Source organism: Populus euphratica, unplaced genomic scaffold, assembly GCF_000495115.2.
Source record: "Populus euphratica unplaced genomic scaffold, PopEup_1.0 scaffold279.1, whole genome shotgun sequence".
NCBI classification, from domain to species: domain Eukaryota; kingdom Viridiplantae; phylum Streptophyta; class Magnoliopsida; order Malpighiales; family Salicaceae; genus Populus; species Populus euphratica.
In genome coordinates this window covers 54,634-70,586 of record NW_011500159.1, presented here as the reverse complement: position 1 = coordinate 70,586, position 15,953 = coordinate 54,634, and the positions used below count along the sequence as shown (strand labels likewise).

The following is a 15,953-nucleotide window of genomic DNA, read 5'->3' as shown; positions in this document are numbered from 1 at the left end:
ATAATAAAGAAAAAGAAGGAGAAGAAGAAGAAGAAGATGAGAACTTTAGATGGAATATTAATGTAAAAATTAAACAATGATAATAACAAATATCAAGGTTAGAGGTTTTATTAATGGTATGTCAAACAAATATAGTATAAACTCTTATTATTTAATTGAAAATCACATATAAAGGAGGTTCCAATAAGATTATAGATTGTTAACATGATTACATTAGTCATCTTATTCAATTAATGCTAATACTTGTAAATCTTGTCAAGCATTCATGATTATAACTTATGTTAACAACAAATCAAGTTTCTTTCATAGCTGAGGTGTTGGTTATACCATAAAGTATGGGCTATGAGAGTGCCAAGTATTTGTTGTAACAAGTGTTATACAACATAGATTAAGATTAGTCATTTAACAAGCAAAGTATTAAAGAGTAAACAAGATAACAAATACAAAACATGTTAGTATCAAACATTAAAGTCCATATTAACTTTACATTATACTTATTCCTACACCATTAGTGTAACCTTTTCACCTTGACATAATAAACCTAACTAAACATAAGGAAATAAACAAAAATAAATAAACAAAATAAGAACATAAATAAGATGAAAGTTAACTAATTAAAGGAAAGGAAATGAAAGGCATAAACTTGGTGTTAATGAAAGCAAAGCATAAACATTATAAAAAAATACAAAGAGAGAAAGCAAGAGCATGATTTTGATCTTGGAAACCAAGCTGACTAAATGTATGGAAAATGCCTCCTTTTATAGGCCAAAATTAGGAACTATTGATTTGATGACTGATTGATGAGTGGGTGACGAACTCTTGACTTGATAACAATCCTTATCTTCTCTTGTATGCCGAAAACGTCATTGATAATGTCAAAATTGGAACCAATTAAAAATATGAAAGTTGTAGGAAATTGGCTTAACTTTCTTGTGTAAACCTTTTAGATCATTTATACTTCTAGAACTCCAGATATGAGTCAAATACGAAATAGTGCTCGGGATGGAGGACAGATTCAAACTTCTTTGTTGTTGCTACAATTTAGACTTGAAAATGACCTTTTTAAATCTTGAGCTTCATATAAAGTTGTAGGCCTATATCGTACCTTTTTATCCATATAAAGTAGACCTAAATCTGAGATCTACAGCTCCATATATGATTTAATTACTGAAAAGTATTCCGGTTTAGGCTGCACCAACATATCTTTTTGAAGTTTGGTCATCTCTTTGTCCTTTCAATTTTAGTTCTTAAAGTCATCAATCAATCCTTGCATTTATATGATAGGCCTGCATTTAAAATAAACATTTACTATAAATTAAAAGTATCCTATATTATTAGATACGGTATTATAAAACATGTTTTAGTTAAGGAGTTATTGATACTTCAAATGCAAAATGATGATATAAAACCTTGATAAAAATGCACTTTTAAGTACTAATCACAAACCACAAGGAGGTTAATTATATAAATTATAAATAACAATAATATAAACATAACAACAACAACAAGAAGAATAATAATAAAAAAAGAATACAAAGAAAAAGGAGGAGGAGGAGGAGAATTTGATGAGAACTTTTAGATGATAAATCAATATAAAGATTAAACAATAATAATAAGAAATGTCAAGGTTAGAGAATCCACTAATGGCATTTCAAACAAGTAGAGTATAAACTCTTATTATTGAATTGAAAACCACACACAAAAAAGGTTTCAATCAAATTATAAATTGTTAGCATGATTACATTAGTTATCTTATTCGAATAATGCTAATACTTGTAAATATTATCAGGTATTCATGATTATAACTTATGTTAACAACAAATCAAGTTCCTTTCATAGCACAAGTGTTGGTTAAACCATACAGTTGAGCTGTGAAAGTGTCAAGTATTTGTTGTACCTAGTGTTATACAATATAAAACTAGATTAACCATTTAACAAGTAAAGTATTAATAGTGAAGAAGATAACAAATACAAAACATGTTAGTATGAAACGTTAAAGTTCATGTTGAGTTTACACTATACTTATTCTTACACCATTAATGTAGCTTTTTCACCTTGACATAATAAACTTAGCTAAACATAATGAAAGAGAGAAACATAAATAGATAAGATAAGAACATAAATAAAATAAAAGTTAATTAAATAAATAAATAAGATAAGAACATACAATATTTATGAGATGCTATGTATAAAACTAGATGTATCTTATGCTTTGTATAGAATGAGTAGATACCAATTTATTTCAGGTAAGAGTTACTAAAAGATAGTTAAAAATATTATTAAAGTACTAAAAAAGAATTAAAAATGTCTTTTCGATCTATGGAAAACATGAAATCTAACTTTATGGTTACTTAAATGCTAGTTTTTAATTATTGATGATAACAAATCTCAATCAGGATATATTTTTACTCTAAATGGTGGTGATGTGAGTTAAAAAAAGTACTAAATAAGAGATCATAATAGATTTTTCCAACTGAAGTTGAATACATATCTACATCTAATGTGATAAAAGATGTTGTTTGGGTTAAAAAGTTCATCATTAAACTAAGTATAGTTCTTATCACTGTTGATCCAATAGCCCTGTATTGTTATAACAATAGAGTCATTATACAAGCAAAGGAACCAAGATCTCATCAAAGATCTAAACATGCACTTAAATTATTCTATTTGATTACAAAAATCATAAAGAGGAAAGATATAAAGATAGAACGAGTACCATCTAAAACTAATGTTATAGATCCTCTCACTAAGACACTTTGTCAACAGAAGTATGATCACAATATAGAGGGATATGATATTAGATGTTGAGTGAATATATCTTCTAGCAAATTAGTTGGTTATATATAACACTGATTTTATTCATGTAAAACATATTATAAAGGCTTTCTTTATTTTTAATCTTCATTATATTTGATTAATAAATATAAAGTAAAGATAAAGTTCATGGAAGAAAAATTATTTACAATGAAATTATATAGTTGTTATAATTATGAGATTTGTATTAAATTAAAACATTATTCTTAAATATTCATGGTCAATATTCTATTAAGATTTAACACCAATTATATTTGTTGATACCAAAGCATATTATATTCCTTTCTTTATGTCAATGTTCTATTGAAACTATACATTAATTAGAGTTGTTGATAATGAAGCATATTATATTTCTTTTTTTATGTCAATATTCTATTAAAACTGGATATTAATTAGATATGTTAAGAATAATGTATGTTATATTATTTCTTATATGAAAAAAAACACACACTCATAAAAACTAAGGTATGTAAGACACATTAGTTCCAAGTCATTTGACAAACACTTATATATTAATTTTATAAACATATGTGATCTTTTATTTTTTATATAATAGATAATAGTACAATAGTATAGTACAAATACACTTAAACAAAAAAAAGAGAGCTAGAACTTAAAAGTATAACAATCATTTTTTCTTAAAAGGATTTAACAGATTTTTTACTGGTGGTTTGTGTTGATTACCATTAGAGGTTAAACCTTTTGATGATTTGTGATTTACAATAACTCAGCTTTGAAGCAATTATTCAAAGTAAAAAAAAAAATTATTTTATCTTTAGATAATCTTTATAGAAACTCTAAACAACACTAGATCTATCTAATGAGATTCTTGGAACTTCCAGAAAAGTATAAATTTACCGTTTTCAATGCATGTGTGCATTTTAGAAAACCTAAAAGCATATACATTCACTCTCCTTATTTTGCACATAATCTTTTTTTTTATTTACATTTATTAACTTAAGTATTAAATGATCTGCTATTTGAATACGATACTTTTTTTTTTAGATGAGCCACTATTTAGCTCCAATTCAATCACTTTTCTTAATCCATCCTAAAACATAAAAAGACTAAATTTAATATCAATTTTTCCAAACATCATCACCATTCCTTTAAGAATTTCAACTTAAACATTATAGTATAAATTATCAAATTTCAATTCTTTTATTTTATGGGAGAGATTGTGTATGATAAACAAGGTTGTAACCTTGTGTTTAAAATTAATTAACAATTATATATATATACATGCATGTAACATATAAGGATTTTTCTTTTTTATTTCAACGACAAGATCAACATTAAATAAAAAATTTTCATCACCACAAATACAATCATGCCAATTTTGAGCCTAGCCATACATGTAATTTTACTTTGTATGTGATCACTTAGAAAAATTCAATCATGCCAAGCTTAATGGATTTAAAAAATAAAAAAATTAAATATATTAAAAAATAATATAAATTATATCTTAGAATTTTACCTAATAATTTAAGTTATTAGATTGAGATGATTCTTTGACATGATATCAAAAACTTGATAACCATATGATCACAAGTTCAAATCTCACTATACTTATTTATTTGATAAAAATCAAACACATAATAACATGAATTTATTCTCATTTAACAGTTTAAATTATTAAATTAATATGGTTCTTTAACAAAATAAAATGATACTTTCTTTCTTGTTTCTTGAAGCGTCATCTTGTAATTGATTATTATGTTTTTAATTATTGTTTTATTGATTAAGGTTACAAAAAATGCCTATAAATTGATAACAAAAGACAAGTTACCAAAATCATCACCCAGTTTCATGGCATACAAAGTTGGTGCTGTAAAAGTAAAGTAAAAAAAAAAAAATCTTGCAAAATCTACTATAAAGTCACCGGGGTTTATCCAGAACCCTGAGAAAGATGCACGGGCAGTAAAAGTTTTACCTTTTTTTTTTTTTTAATGTCATGCTAGCTAGTGATGGCTGTAAATTTTGGCCTCATTATGCCACTGACATTCATTGCGCTGTAAGCAAAATTGATCTGTACTTCAGACACTGTGTAAGCATTTCCTCATCCCAAATGAGTGCTACGGAACTCTTAACAAACTTCGCAAGTACCACCAGCCGAAAAACAGAATGGCTATTTGACAAAAAAAAAAAGGGGATAAATTTGTATATAAAATTAAAAAAATAAATGAAATAACATGGTAGCAAAATAAAAAATGAAATAATATATTTTTACTTGTAAAGGTTGAAAATCATGATATTTATTAAATATTTTATTTTTAAATTATAATAATTAAATAATTAATTAATGTAGTGGTTGAGAAATATAATTTTAATTAATGTTACAGTTGCAACTTTTTATTAATTGTCGCATCTTCTATTTGAATGGGGTTTGGTGGAAGGTGCTGCTTTTTATTTAATTTGTACTCATTTTTTTTTTTTTATCAAAGCTTGTTATGAAAGCTTTTTTAATGCAGCCACAAAAATAAAAATAAATATATATATATATAGAAAATAATATAAAAAAAAACAAAAAAAATAATATATATATATATATATAGAAAATCATTTAATAGATGATTTAGTAGTAAGATTTTAAAATTAATTTTTTTTATAATTTTAAGTTTGAGATATGTAATTGTCACCTGTTGTATCAATAATATGTATAGAAAATCATTTAATAGGTGGTCCAGTAATAAAATATTAAAATCATAAAAATTTAATTTTTATGATTTTAAATTTGAGTCATTTAGTTATCACGTGTTGTATCAACAATATATATAAAAAATTATTTAATAAGTGGTCTAGTAGTAAAATTTTTGAATTACAAGATTTTAATTTTATTTTTTTTATGATTTTAAGTTCGATACATATGGTTATTAATATTAATAATTACTAAAATTTTATTTAATTATTAACATTATTATTTATAAAAATTAATTAAAATATATATAAGTTAACCCAAATATCTATATAAATTAAAAAAAAATATGAATGAAAAGTCAAGATATTTTAATGAAGCCACCTTTTCTGTAAAACTTCTTGTGGTCTCTTTAAACACAATTCAAGAGAGAGGGAGGGGAGTCATATATATATATATATGCATGCATGAATGTATATGTGAAGCGACACGAGTATCTTTCATGTTTGAGAATAACTATATTAAATAAAGGTCATGTTTTTTAAATATGATAATATAAAAATATGTTATTTTATCAAAAAAAATTTAAAATGTTGTTATCATGCAATTTTTTTAAATAACAATGCTAATATTTTTTTTTAAAAAAATAATCCATAAAACACCGGGAAGAACAGAATGCCCAGATCCTGCACTCTATCAAGGAATAGAGGTACCGTACTTTTTCTTTGTTTTAAGAGGGTATAGCGAGTGATCTCATCTCCAGAATAAAGATCGGTCTAAAACTAAATGATTGTGTAAGCTGGTTGTATTATATATGCGGTGGTGATTGATTGTAGAAATCTATTTTTTCTAGAAATATTGTGTTCATGTGTGCAAGGGGAAGGAAGGAACTGATGAGGCTGGTGGAGCACATTCTGGAAAGCAGATTTGATGCATCCGAAAATTGAGAAATTAGCAGATAATAAGAAGAAAGGAAAAGAGAGAAAATCTCTTCTGGTTTGAGTTTTGAAGTGCTCTCCTACGGTTTTTTCCAATTTTGTAAGACTTCGTGAAGTCAGATAACTATGATTTTCATCTTGAATGCTGCTAATGAGTTGACATGAAAATAACACTATTTGATTCAAACATGGCCATGAGCAATCACAATTTCAAAGCATCTTATGAGTATTAAATTTTTAGCTTAATGTGAAAGAATCGGAATTCCCATTTTGTGGAAGATATGATACAATCATGTAAGATTACTCATGATTGTTTACTGCAATCAGGAACTATCCCCTGCACATGCAGTAACAATCAGCATGGTTCCCTCTCTCGTGCACTCAAAACCTGTTCTACCTGATACAACGCAGTGGAAAATTTGAAAACAGGACACAATGCATACCATTCTTTCACCAAATCCACAAAAGATATTTCCATTGGAGATCAGATAATCAAACAGTACCAGTTTCCAGAGTCTTTATTGACCAGTGAAACTTTACATTCATCTGATCCAAAATGTATTGTGGCCCGATATGGAAGAACAGTCTGAATCATGCTTATTCACCTCTTGTCTGTCACATGTGTTGCCTGTACACGGGCATTTAAATGAGTTGAATTTGCATCTGTTATGACTACTACATTGTTAGAAAAGAAGATGACTCTGTGCTGTAAATGCTGGGGTAAAAATCCCCATGCTCTACCATCAGTTTCTATACATGGTCTGTGGATGAATACTTCGCAGCTCAATCTGGAAGGAAAGAGTAGTGATGTAGAACTTTAGGTCTGCATATTAACCCCTCAATGCTAGATCAAGGACTAATTTCATAGCCCAGCCAGATGAAAAGCAAGATCAGGTTATCAATTATGACTTGGGAAAGCTCGGTAATGTTTAGCTAGCAATCTGTCTTGTGAAGTGATATTTCTTTCCAAGAAAGAATAAGACTGCTAACAATTAAATGTAAACCACTCCAAATTTTAAGCATAATTAAATGTTTCCTCTTCCAAATTTTCAAGAACACATTTTCATAAGAAGTTATTGGCATCATCGAGTTAAAATGGAAAAACAAGGAATGAACAAGGATTGGGAAATTTATCTACACTCTGTGTTTCCAGAAGTTCAAAAATATAAAGAATGTCGCATTGTATCAGTTGTCTAGAAATCTTGCCTTTCTGAAGTTTAATGCAAAGAAATTTAAATGAAATTATTTCTCGAAACTTGTTGCACATACAAATGGAAATTTTATTTCTTACCCTTTCCTTCTTTTCGGACTTAAAATAAAGTCGTCATCGTCACTGTCATTGCTGATTTTCCTCTTGGCTTTAAGGTCTCCATTCTTTGATGACTGTTGCTGCTTTTGAGAACTCTCAGGTTTACTAGTGGATGGTTTGGTAGATTTAATGGGAGTTCCAAATCGTTGCATTTTTTGCTTTCTCTGTTTCTTCTCATATGCCTTTTTGGCTCTCTCTGGGGATAGCAAGCCATGTTCCATCATCCTGCAGACTGAATTTTGTCACGCCTCTCAAACGAATTACAGCTGAATTTATTAGTTGTTAGTGAAAATGAAATGAACTTCGCGGTAGCATGAGATATCTAACGCAAGATATCCAGCCAAGGTGGAAACGAAGATCATTTTAGTATAATTGTGTTCTTTGTATGTGTAAGATGCTTTGTTACCCCACATGTCTAGATTTTCTTTGAAGCCATTGACATCTTTTCTTGGTCGTATTTTTCCTCAAAAAAAGGAAGTCCAAGAAATCATCGCAAAGGAAAGTAGAATACTCATGGAGTAACATAGACAAAATCGATACGAGAGAGGATAACATTACCAGAAGTCTAAGAAACAAACTATTCCCTTGACAGGAGTTACCACAAGGAAAGAAAGTAAGTTCGAATGCTTTACTCACCGTGTGCAGTTGAAATATTGGAAGAAGCAGGATTAGGCAAGTCGCCTTTTAGCATTTAGGTTACCAGTCATTTTTGACATATTTCAGTTTATTGCCAGCAGACTTCCATTCAAAGAGGGGATTACAAGCTCATGGGTTCAGAATTTCCAGCGAGGTATTACAATCCAGTATAGCAATGTAGGTTTCTAATACATCTAAACACTTTATTGCACACATTTATTAACTGTATTGACATAGAAATGCTTTCTTTGAAGGACATCACCAGCCTTTAATTAGCTGGGAGTCAAAGTTACGAAGAATATTGTAGGAAATCAAAATACCTTGACACAGTACTCCTTTTTATTGATTCAAGACCTTGCACTAACAGTGCATACGCATTTATTTGTTTAAAACCTAAGCTGTAACTCAGCTCCTCCACACAAGTATTTTTAAACCGCACAGGGAAATAGTGCTGCCTTAATCACTAGACAAACCTAAAACAAGGCCAAGCCCCTATAGTTACAGAAGCTCTAACCAACCAATAGCAAGTCCAACCTTTACTAGGAAACCAATTTTAACGAGGATTACTAACAAGTACTCCTATGTCAAGTAGGAAACCAACTCCTGCTAGGAGATCAAATCATGAGGACATAAGGATTGATTTAATTCCAACAATAATGAACTTGCATTACAGCACGAGTGTGCAATTAATCAGACTCCATTGCATACTTGGTTTGCTAAAGGATTCGAAAGTAAAACCAATCAGATTTGGATATAATATCCAGCCCCAACTCCATGCCTAAAATGTTCCAAGTCTTCTGACGTGTGTATTCCTATGGATGGCTAAGAGTCCAGAGCTTCTATATTGTACAATGGTAACAAAGAAAAAAGGGACACAGGGCCACACGAATTCTCAAGAACCAAACGTAAAAAAATTTAATCCATGCAAAGTTTAATGCTATCATTAAAAGGGATTCCTATGTGCTAATATGCATGCCAACTCAATGTTGCGTAATCCCAACAAATTAACTGAACAACCAAGGTCCTATGAACACTTTCACCAAAGACGAGAACTGCTTGCTTAAGACGAATAGAGGAACCAGAACGGGATGGCTAAAAATCCCAACGAAACTGAGCAATACAACAAAAGATCGCAATGAGCACCAGGGTCAAGCTCAGGCCTCACTCCAACTTCGGGCAAGCACAAAATTAGAACAGCAACGGGATTTTAAGAAATTCATTTGGAATCAAGTGGTTGATGAGGGGAAACTCACCAAAATTCTGCCATTTCACTAGTTGGAATCTGTTTAGACAAAGACTCGTAGAATATCCTAAGTGGTTCTCTCTGTCGAAAGAAATCGGCAGCAAACATAAGAATTGAAGACACTTTCCACATAAAAATTATAATCAAATTATCCAAACCAACAGCTCAAAAATAAAAAATTTCAAAGCCAAACCTCTTCAGGAGGATCATATCTCTGGCCTGGCAAGGAGTATACTTTCTTCTGTCTCACTCTAGTGGTAGTGGTTGTCGTCGTAGTTTTTGACGAACTCGGTGCTGATTTTGATTTTACCTTGGGATTCAAACAAAATAGTAAACAGAACAAAAGATGAGATATCAGAACCAAACCGATCAAGAACCCAGGAAAAACTAATATCCCAAAAACTAACCAATTCACTGCAGATTAATAAAAAAAACAACACAGAAAACACCATATTCACATAAATCAATCCATTTCAGTTTCTACACAATCAAATAACTAGATCAAGCAATAAAACCATATCATTCAATTAACTGAAAACATCCTTAAGAACCTCAAAACGCACATTCCACATTCCATTACATCAAAAGTAAACCAGCGAAAACCCAGATGCAAAAGCTCACCAAATTGTGAAACCAATAATAAAAATAGCCACTTCATGATAACAACATAGCAGAAATGAAAATCTCAATGAAGACACAATAAAAGATAAAAAATGAAAACAATTCGAGAGATGGGGTAGCATAATTACCTCAGTTTGAGTTACAACTGAGATAGATTTATCCTTTGAATCAACAACAGATTGTTGTTGTTGTGTGTTTGAGCTCTCAATTTTCTTAGCTTTCATCGAAGATTCAATCTTTCCTTTGGAACCATCAAAATTACCACTGCTTGGCTTCACTTTCACCACGCTTTGCTTGCTTTCTGTAGCCATTTCTATCTATCTGTCAATCAATCACTACTTCTTCTTTATCCTTTTTTTGGTCTTTGATTTCGATCTTAACAATCAAGAACCTTTGGAACTCAGAATTAGCATAAAAAGAAAATTACAAATCAAAGACAAAATTAGGTAGATAAAGAAAAACGTGTGAAGTTTGCCGTTTATTGCCTTTTTATGAAACTGTTTTTTTTTTGTTCTTTAAGGTTGTTCTGTAGATAAAGTAAACCGAATTTATGCATTTGTCCCTGATGATTATGACGTGGATGAGATTAATGGATGGCTGTGAAGGTTAAAATAGTCATTCAAAAAGTCGCCGGTTTATTGGAAAGGTTATGGTACGGGTGATGTCATTGTAAGAGTGAACGGTAATTTGGAATGTTATCAAAACGGTGTCATACTGGGAAGAAAGATGTGATCCGACGGTTATCAAACGGAGAGCTCACATATTTATTGCGAGAGTGTTTGCTTTAGAGTTTTATTGATGTTAGAGGTAATAATATTTTTACACTGATTTTCACGTCAGTACAGTTACAACACGTGCTTCACTTTCAATCGTAGATTCTATTCAAGAAATTACAAATTAAAAAAGAAATTACTGGGTTTATTTATTTAATTTTTCTTCAAGGCATATGTGAATTGAGTTTTCATGCACTGTGATTCAATTTATACCCAGCAAAATGAAATTTTGAAAACCATAAGCTTTATGAGCTAGCCGTCAAGAATAAATTAAAATCAATTAATATAAGAAAATGAGTTAAAAATATAATTATAGCTTTTTAATAACTAAAAACTCTATCTCATACTCTTCAAATGCAAATGCCGCCAAGATTTTTCATATTGGATGATTTTTGGTCAGCATTTAAACCTATAAATTTCATCTTTTTTTTTTCTTTTTTTATCATGGTGTGTCTACAAGCATTCATTCTTTTCGTGAGACCTGTAAAATATGCAAGAAAAAAGCATGTACTTTATTTTGTTTATTATTGTAGATAAGAAGATTTTCATCTCATGAGTGTGTTTCTTTGCCACTACTAGCATGCATTAAACCATGATTATGCTGGAAAGCTTTAAGAGATGTTAAGGGACAAATTCACCAGGTTAAAATCGGATGCAAACAAGCTTCAACATGCCTGTTCTTCATCATTTAGGTAAGTTCAGCCTGATATCATACAGGACCTTTTAATTCTCCAAGCTTAGGTATTAATATGAGTGAAAACTGGCTGTAACTGTCCTTGATGATGTTGCTGAGACTACAAATTTGCCTCTATGGAAAGATATGGAAACACTGTTCCAATCAGAGGAGGGATAGGGCATGGAAGCAGCAAGGTATCGTGTGCAGAAATAGAGATTTTAGGATCCTCAAGCCTAGAGTAATGAGCTGAAACAATGGCTGCCTACGGATGAATTCTGGATTGAATAGAAAAAGAAGAAGAAAGAAACCAGTTCAGATAATTTAAATACCAATCAGTGAGACTTGAGCAGGTATTCGAATAATTCTATTGTACCAAACTGAGTGAAGAATCATATGAAAAACTTTTTTGGCTCAGTATGCCAAAGAAAATGTTGTTGTATTTAAAATAATTATTTATCATAAATTAAAGGCATTTTATATCATTAGATATATTATTATAAAACATGTTTTAGTTAAGGAGTTATTGATACTTCAAGTGCAAAATAATGACATAAAACCTTGATAAAAATACACTTTTAAGTACTAATCACACCCCCCAACCAGCTTATTAGTAGTCCCTAGTAATCAAAGCATTAAAATAGAAAAATAATTTGCAAATTTCATAAAGTAAGGTATTCATCATTCAACTTCTATAAATCTATCCAGATAAACAAACTCTCATTAAATTTATATATCTATTCAATACCTCTTAAACAAGATATTAATAAACCTTTTTTTTTGTCCTTAATATATCAACACATAGTTATGGGGCTTTACTTGGAAGAAAATAAAATTCTTATTCTAATGTTTAAGGCTAACTTCCTTGAGTTGAGATTTTTTTTCTTCTTTTTTTTTTGTTTTTTTTAAATATTTATACATATAACTTAAAACACAATACATCTTTAACTCGTGTAACGAGCTTTTAACTAATGACTTTTAGACTAGTTAGTCTTAGGGCATTAGGTGTTGAGAAAACCCCTATAAGCTTAGTAACTCGGGTTGCAGATGTTGATACATAGATAGTGCAATGTTTGATTCTCTTAAGCTTTTCTCCTCCACCCATGTAACAAACGTTGGGCCAATAACTCCCAAGTCAGTTGACTTTAGGGTATTAGATGTTAAGACACCCCTTCGAGCTTAATTGCTTAGGTTAAAGAGGCTACGAAACCAAACTTATTTATATTTTTATTATCATCATTTTTTCCTTCTTTTCTTTTTTTTTTTCAAATTATATACTATCCATTTCCCTTAGTTGTTACCTTTAACAAAAGAACATAAATAATGTAATAATCCAATGTGCAACCCACAATCATATGTTAAACTGTGTGTGTGAAAATTAAGGTTTAAAAATACATGTTAAATGAGTATATGAGCAGAATTAAGTGTTAACAATGCGAGAGTTTGTAAACTTGAACATTTCAAAAAGTATTTGGATAAACCTTGTTATGAATATTGCAAATAACCATTGAAAAATATTAACCAAGATACGTCTCAAGAGTCAATAAAATTCCTCCTTACTCTGCCATCTTAGTAACAACAGTTTGCAAATGGTTAATGAAAAAGAAAACACAGTTAGTTTTTTTCTTTTTAATATCAACTACTAACCTCTCCCCCTAACCAAAACGAAACATTGTCCTCAATGTTCTAAGGTAGAAAGATAGAGTATAGAAGACATTACCTGAAACAACAACTACTAACAAACTTGAAACACACTTAAATCAATATAAGAAATAACAAAACACAAATATTATACTATTAATAAAACCAAAAGACATAAGCTTTTACAAACTAAGGCTCAAATCGTAGTTGTGATTGTGGCTCATATCTTTCCTTGGTTTTACATCCAAAAACGACTTAAACGCCATCTATAAGTCGAGGATAGGCTTCCCATCTAGTTTTCTTAAAAACCAGCAAACAAGGTCTTTTTTAATTAGATTCTCAAGACTATGTCGAGCATGTTTTTTATAGAATAGTGACCAGAAATCATGAATTGCACGATGCACATCTCCACTAAGATGCGTCTCAAGAGTCAATAGAAGATTATTTAAAGACTTCTTACTCAGGTCATCCTTAATGAATGTATTTTATCTTCGTGGTTTATAGATATCATTCCTAGAGAATGACATTGTACATTACAAGTCCATCTGGCACATCGATGATAGACTTTCAGTCGTTTTGCACGACGTTTCTTTGCAAAAGTGCTTTTACCTATTACAGGCATGTATGAAATAAAAGAACTTGAATATTCACCTGATAATCAGACATTTACTTCAATTAGCCAGCGAATCTCTTCAGGAATTTCATGGTTCATTAATAACCTCAATCTTGCACATTTAGCACAGTAAATTTTTGTAATCGCATTCTAAGGCAAAACGGGAAAATACTTTTTCAATTTTTCAAGAGTGGTGTCCATTTTCAAATGATAATTGAAAGAAAGATTCAAAGAATTGCACAAATATATATACAGATATCAATTATTATAAGAAACTAAAAGAATAGACTTAAATCACGGAGTACCATTATCCGCCATTTAACCGAGGTGAGAGACTAGCAAACTAAAAGTCACAAACAAAAAAAAAACACAAAAACAATGTGAGAAAAAAACAAAATAATCAATATTTATCTATAAGATCATTCAAACCAATTGATTTATTTTCACTAGAAAAATTATCAAAGTAAGCTTTCAAACGATATCATTTACCTTAAAAACATTGTCATTCTTTGGATTCTTAGTATCAAACGCCCCATAAGGATACACATATTTCTCAATAAGTAGACTGCTCCATCTTCATCTTAGCTCTTTAGGGAATAAACAGAGTCGAGAATTATAAAGCAAGACTTTTTAACCAGTATTAATTTTTTGACAATTTTCACAAGTTTTGCAGAATGTATGCGTGTCCTTGAACATGGTCGACCAATAAAATCTATTTTGAAAGGTTTTTACAGTTGTCATTTTTTACAAGAAATGACTCCCACATGCTTCAAAATGACAAAGTTTAATGACACTACTTACCTTATTGTTAGGAATGCATCTTTGAGATATTTGATCAGAACAATATTTGAATAAGTTAGGGTCATCCCAATAAAGGTTCTTCACTTTGTTCAAAAATTTTCCTTTGTCTTGGGCACTCCAATAAGCTGGCAAATCTCCTGAAGCAAGAAAATTGATATTTTCATTATACCAAGACATTGGACTAAGAGAAAGTAAGGATTCGTCAGGAAAGTAATCATCGACTGGTGTGATATCAGATGTCGAATCTGTTGTCACTCTTGACAAAAGATCCACATCAACATTTTTGGTGTCTTTTTTATTTGTTATTTTTTCCCAAGAATAAATGATTTGCATATCTTCAGATTCATCAAACTCTATTTTACTCATGGTAGATTCAAATTGATCATAAACTAATTCGTCAATAAGATCTACTTCTTTTGAATCATTATCATCTTCAGGTTGTTTACAAATGTTGAAAATATTCATCTCCAATGTCATGTTTTCAAAAGATAGCTTCATCTGTCCATTCTTATAATTAATCAACGCGTCAGAAGTTGCAAGAAATGAACATCCTAAAATAACAAGAAATGAATTACATGCTTTAACAGGCTATGTGTCCAACACAATAAAATCCGCAAGATAAATGAATTTATTGACTTGTACTAACACATCTTCAATTATTCCTCAAGGCACTTTTACAAATCTATCAGCAAATAAGAGAGTTATAGAAGTTGGTTTTAACTCACCTAGATTAAGATTATGAAAAACTAAATATGAAAGTAAATTCACACTAGTTCCAAGATCAAGTAAGGCTATTTCAATTTTATGTTCTCCAATAAGAAGTTGATTTTAACTCACCTAGATTAGGATTATGAAAAACTGATTATGAAAGTAAATTCACACTAGTTCCAAGATCAAGTAAGGCTATTTCAATTTTATGTTCTCCAATAAAAAGCAAGAAATTATAGGACAACCAAGGTTTTTATATTTCAAAGCATTAATGTTCTGAAGAATGACACTTACTTGTTTGGCTAGAAAGGCTTTCTTTTTCACATTCAGTTTTTTTTTTATAGTGCATAGATCTTTCAAAAATTTAGTATAAGAAAAAACATGTTTAATAGCATTTAGCAAAGACATATTAATCCTTACCTGTTTGAAAGTTTCAAAGATTTTAGAATTGTGATTGACTTTCCTTTGTTTCATCATAGTATGAGGAAATGGAAGTGCTGGTGGGAAATCAATCTTTTTGTTGCAATATTCAGATTCAACCCCTTCCT

At 30.1% G+C, this 15,953-nt stretch overlaps 1 protein-coding gene across 5 annotated transcripts; it reads right to left on the bottom strand.

Annotated features, from left to right (window-relative positions):
* Positions 1-6,679: 6,679 nt before the first annotated feature.
* Positions 6,680-10,699, bottom strand: LOC105111150 (uncharacterized). Of its 5 annotated transcripts, XR_839572.1 has the most exons (6): positions 10,325-10,699; positions 9,769-9,885; positions 9,586-9,656; positions 7,679-7,921; positions 6,891-7,175; positions 6,680-6,784 (listed from the first exon to the last, which is right to left on the bottom strand). XR_839572.1 is itself a non-coding variant. In XM_011006425.1 (5 exons), exons 1-5 carry the CDS (start codon positions 10,505-10,507, stop codon positions 6,989-6,991), a joined length of 801 nt encoding a protein of 266 aa, XP_011004727.1. In that variant the 5' UTR covers positions 10,508-10,699; the 3' UTR covers positions 6,680-6,988. The 5 variants fall into 5 exon arrangements, 4 of the variants coding, with proteins under 4 accessions (XP_011004727.1, XP_011004729.1, XP_011004728.1 ...); XM_011006425.1 differs by having other exon boundaries at positions 6,680-7,175; XM_011006427.1 differs by having other exon boundaries at positions 6,680-7,015; positions 10,325-10,697.
* Positions 10,700-15,953: the final 5,254 nt, after the last annotated feature.

Coding starts and splice junctions, on each gene's coding strand:
- LOC105111150 (XM_011006425.1), bottom strand. CDS start 10,507: ATGGCTACAGAAAGCAAGCAAAGCGTGGTGAAAGTGAAGCCAAGCAGT. Junction 9,886..10,324: donor CAGTTGTAACTCAAACTGAG/GTAATTATGCTA, acceptor TTGAATCCCAAG/GTAAAATCAAAATCAGCACC. Junction 7,922..9,585: donor AGTGAAATGGCAGAATTTTG/GTGAGTTTCCCC, acceptor TTCAGTCTGCAG/GATGATGGAACATGGCTTGC.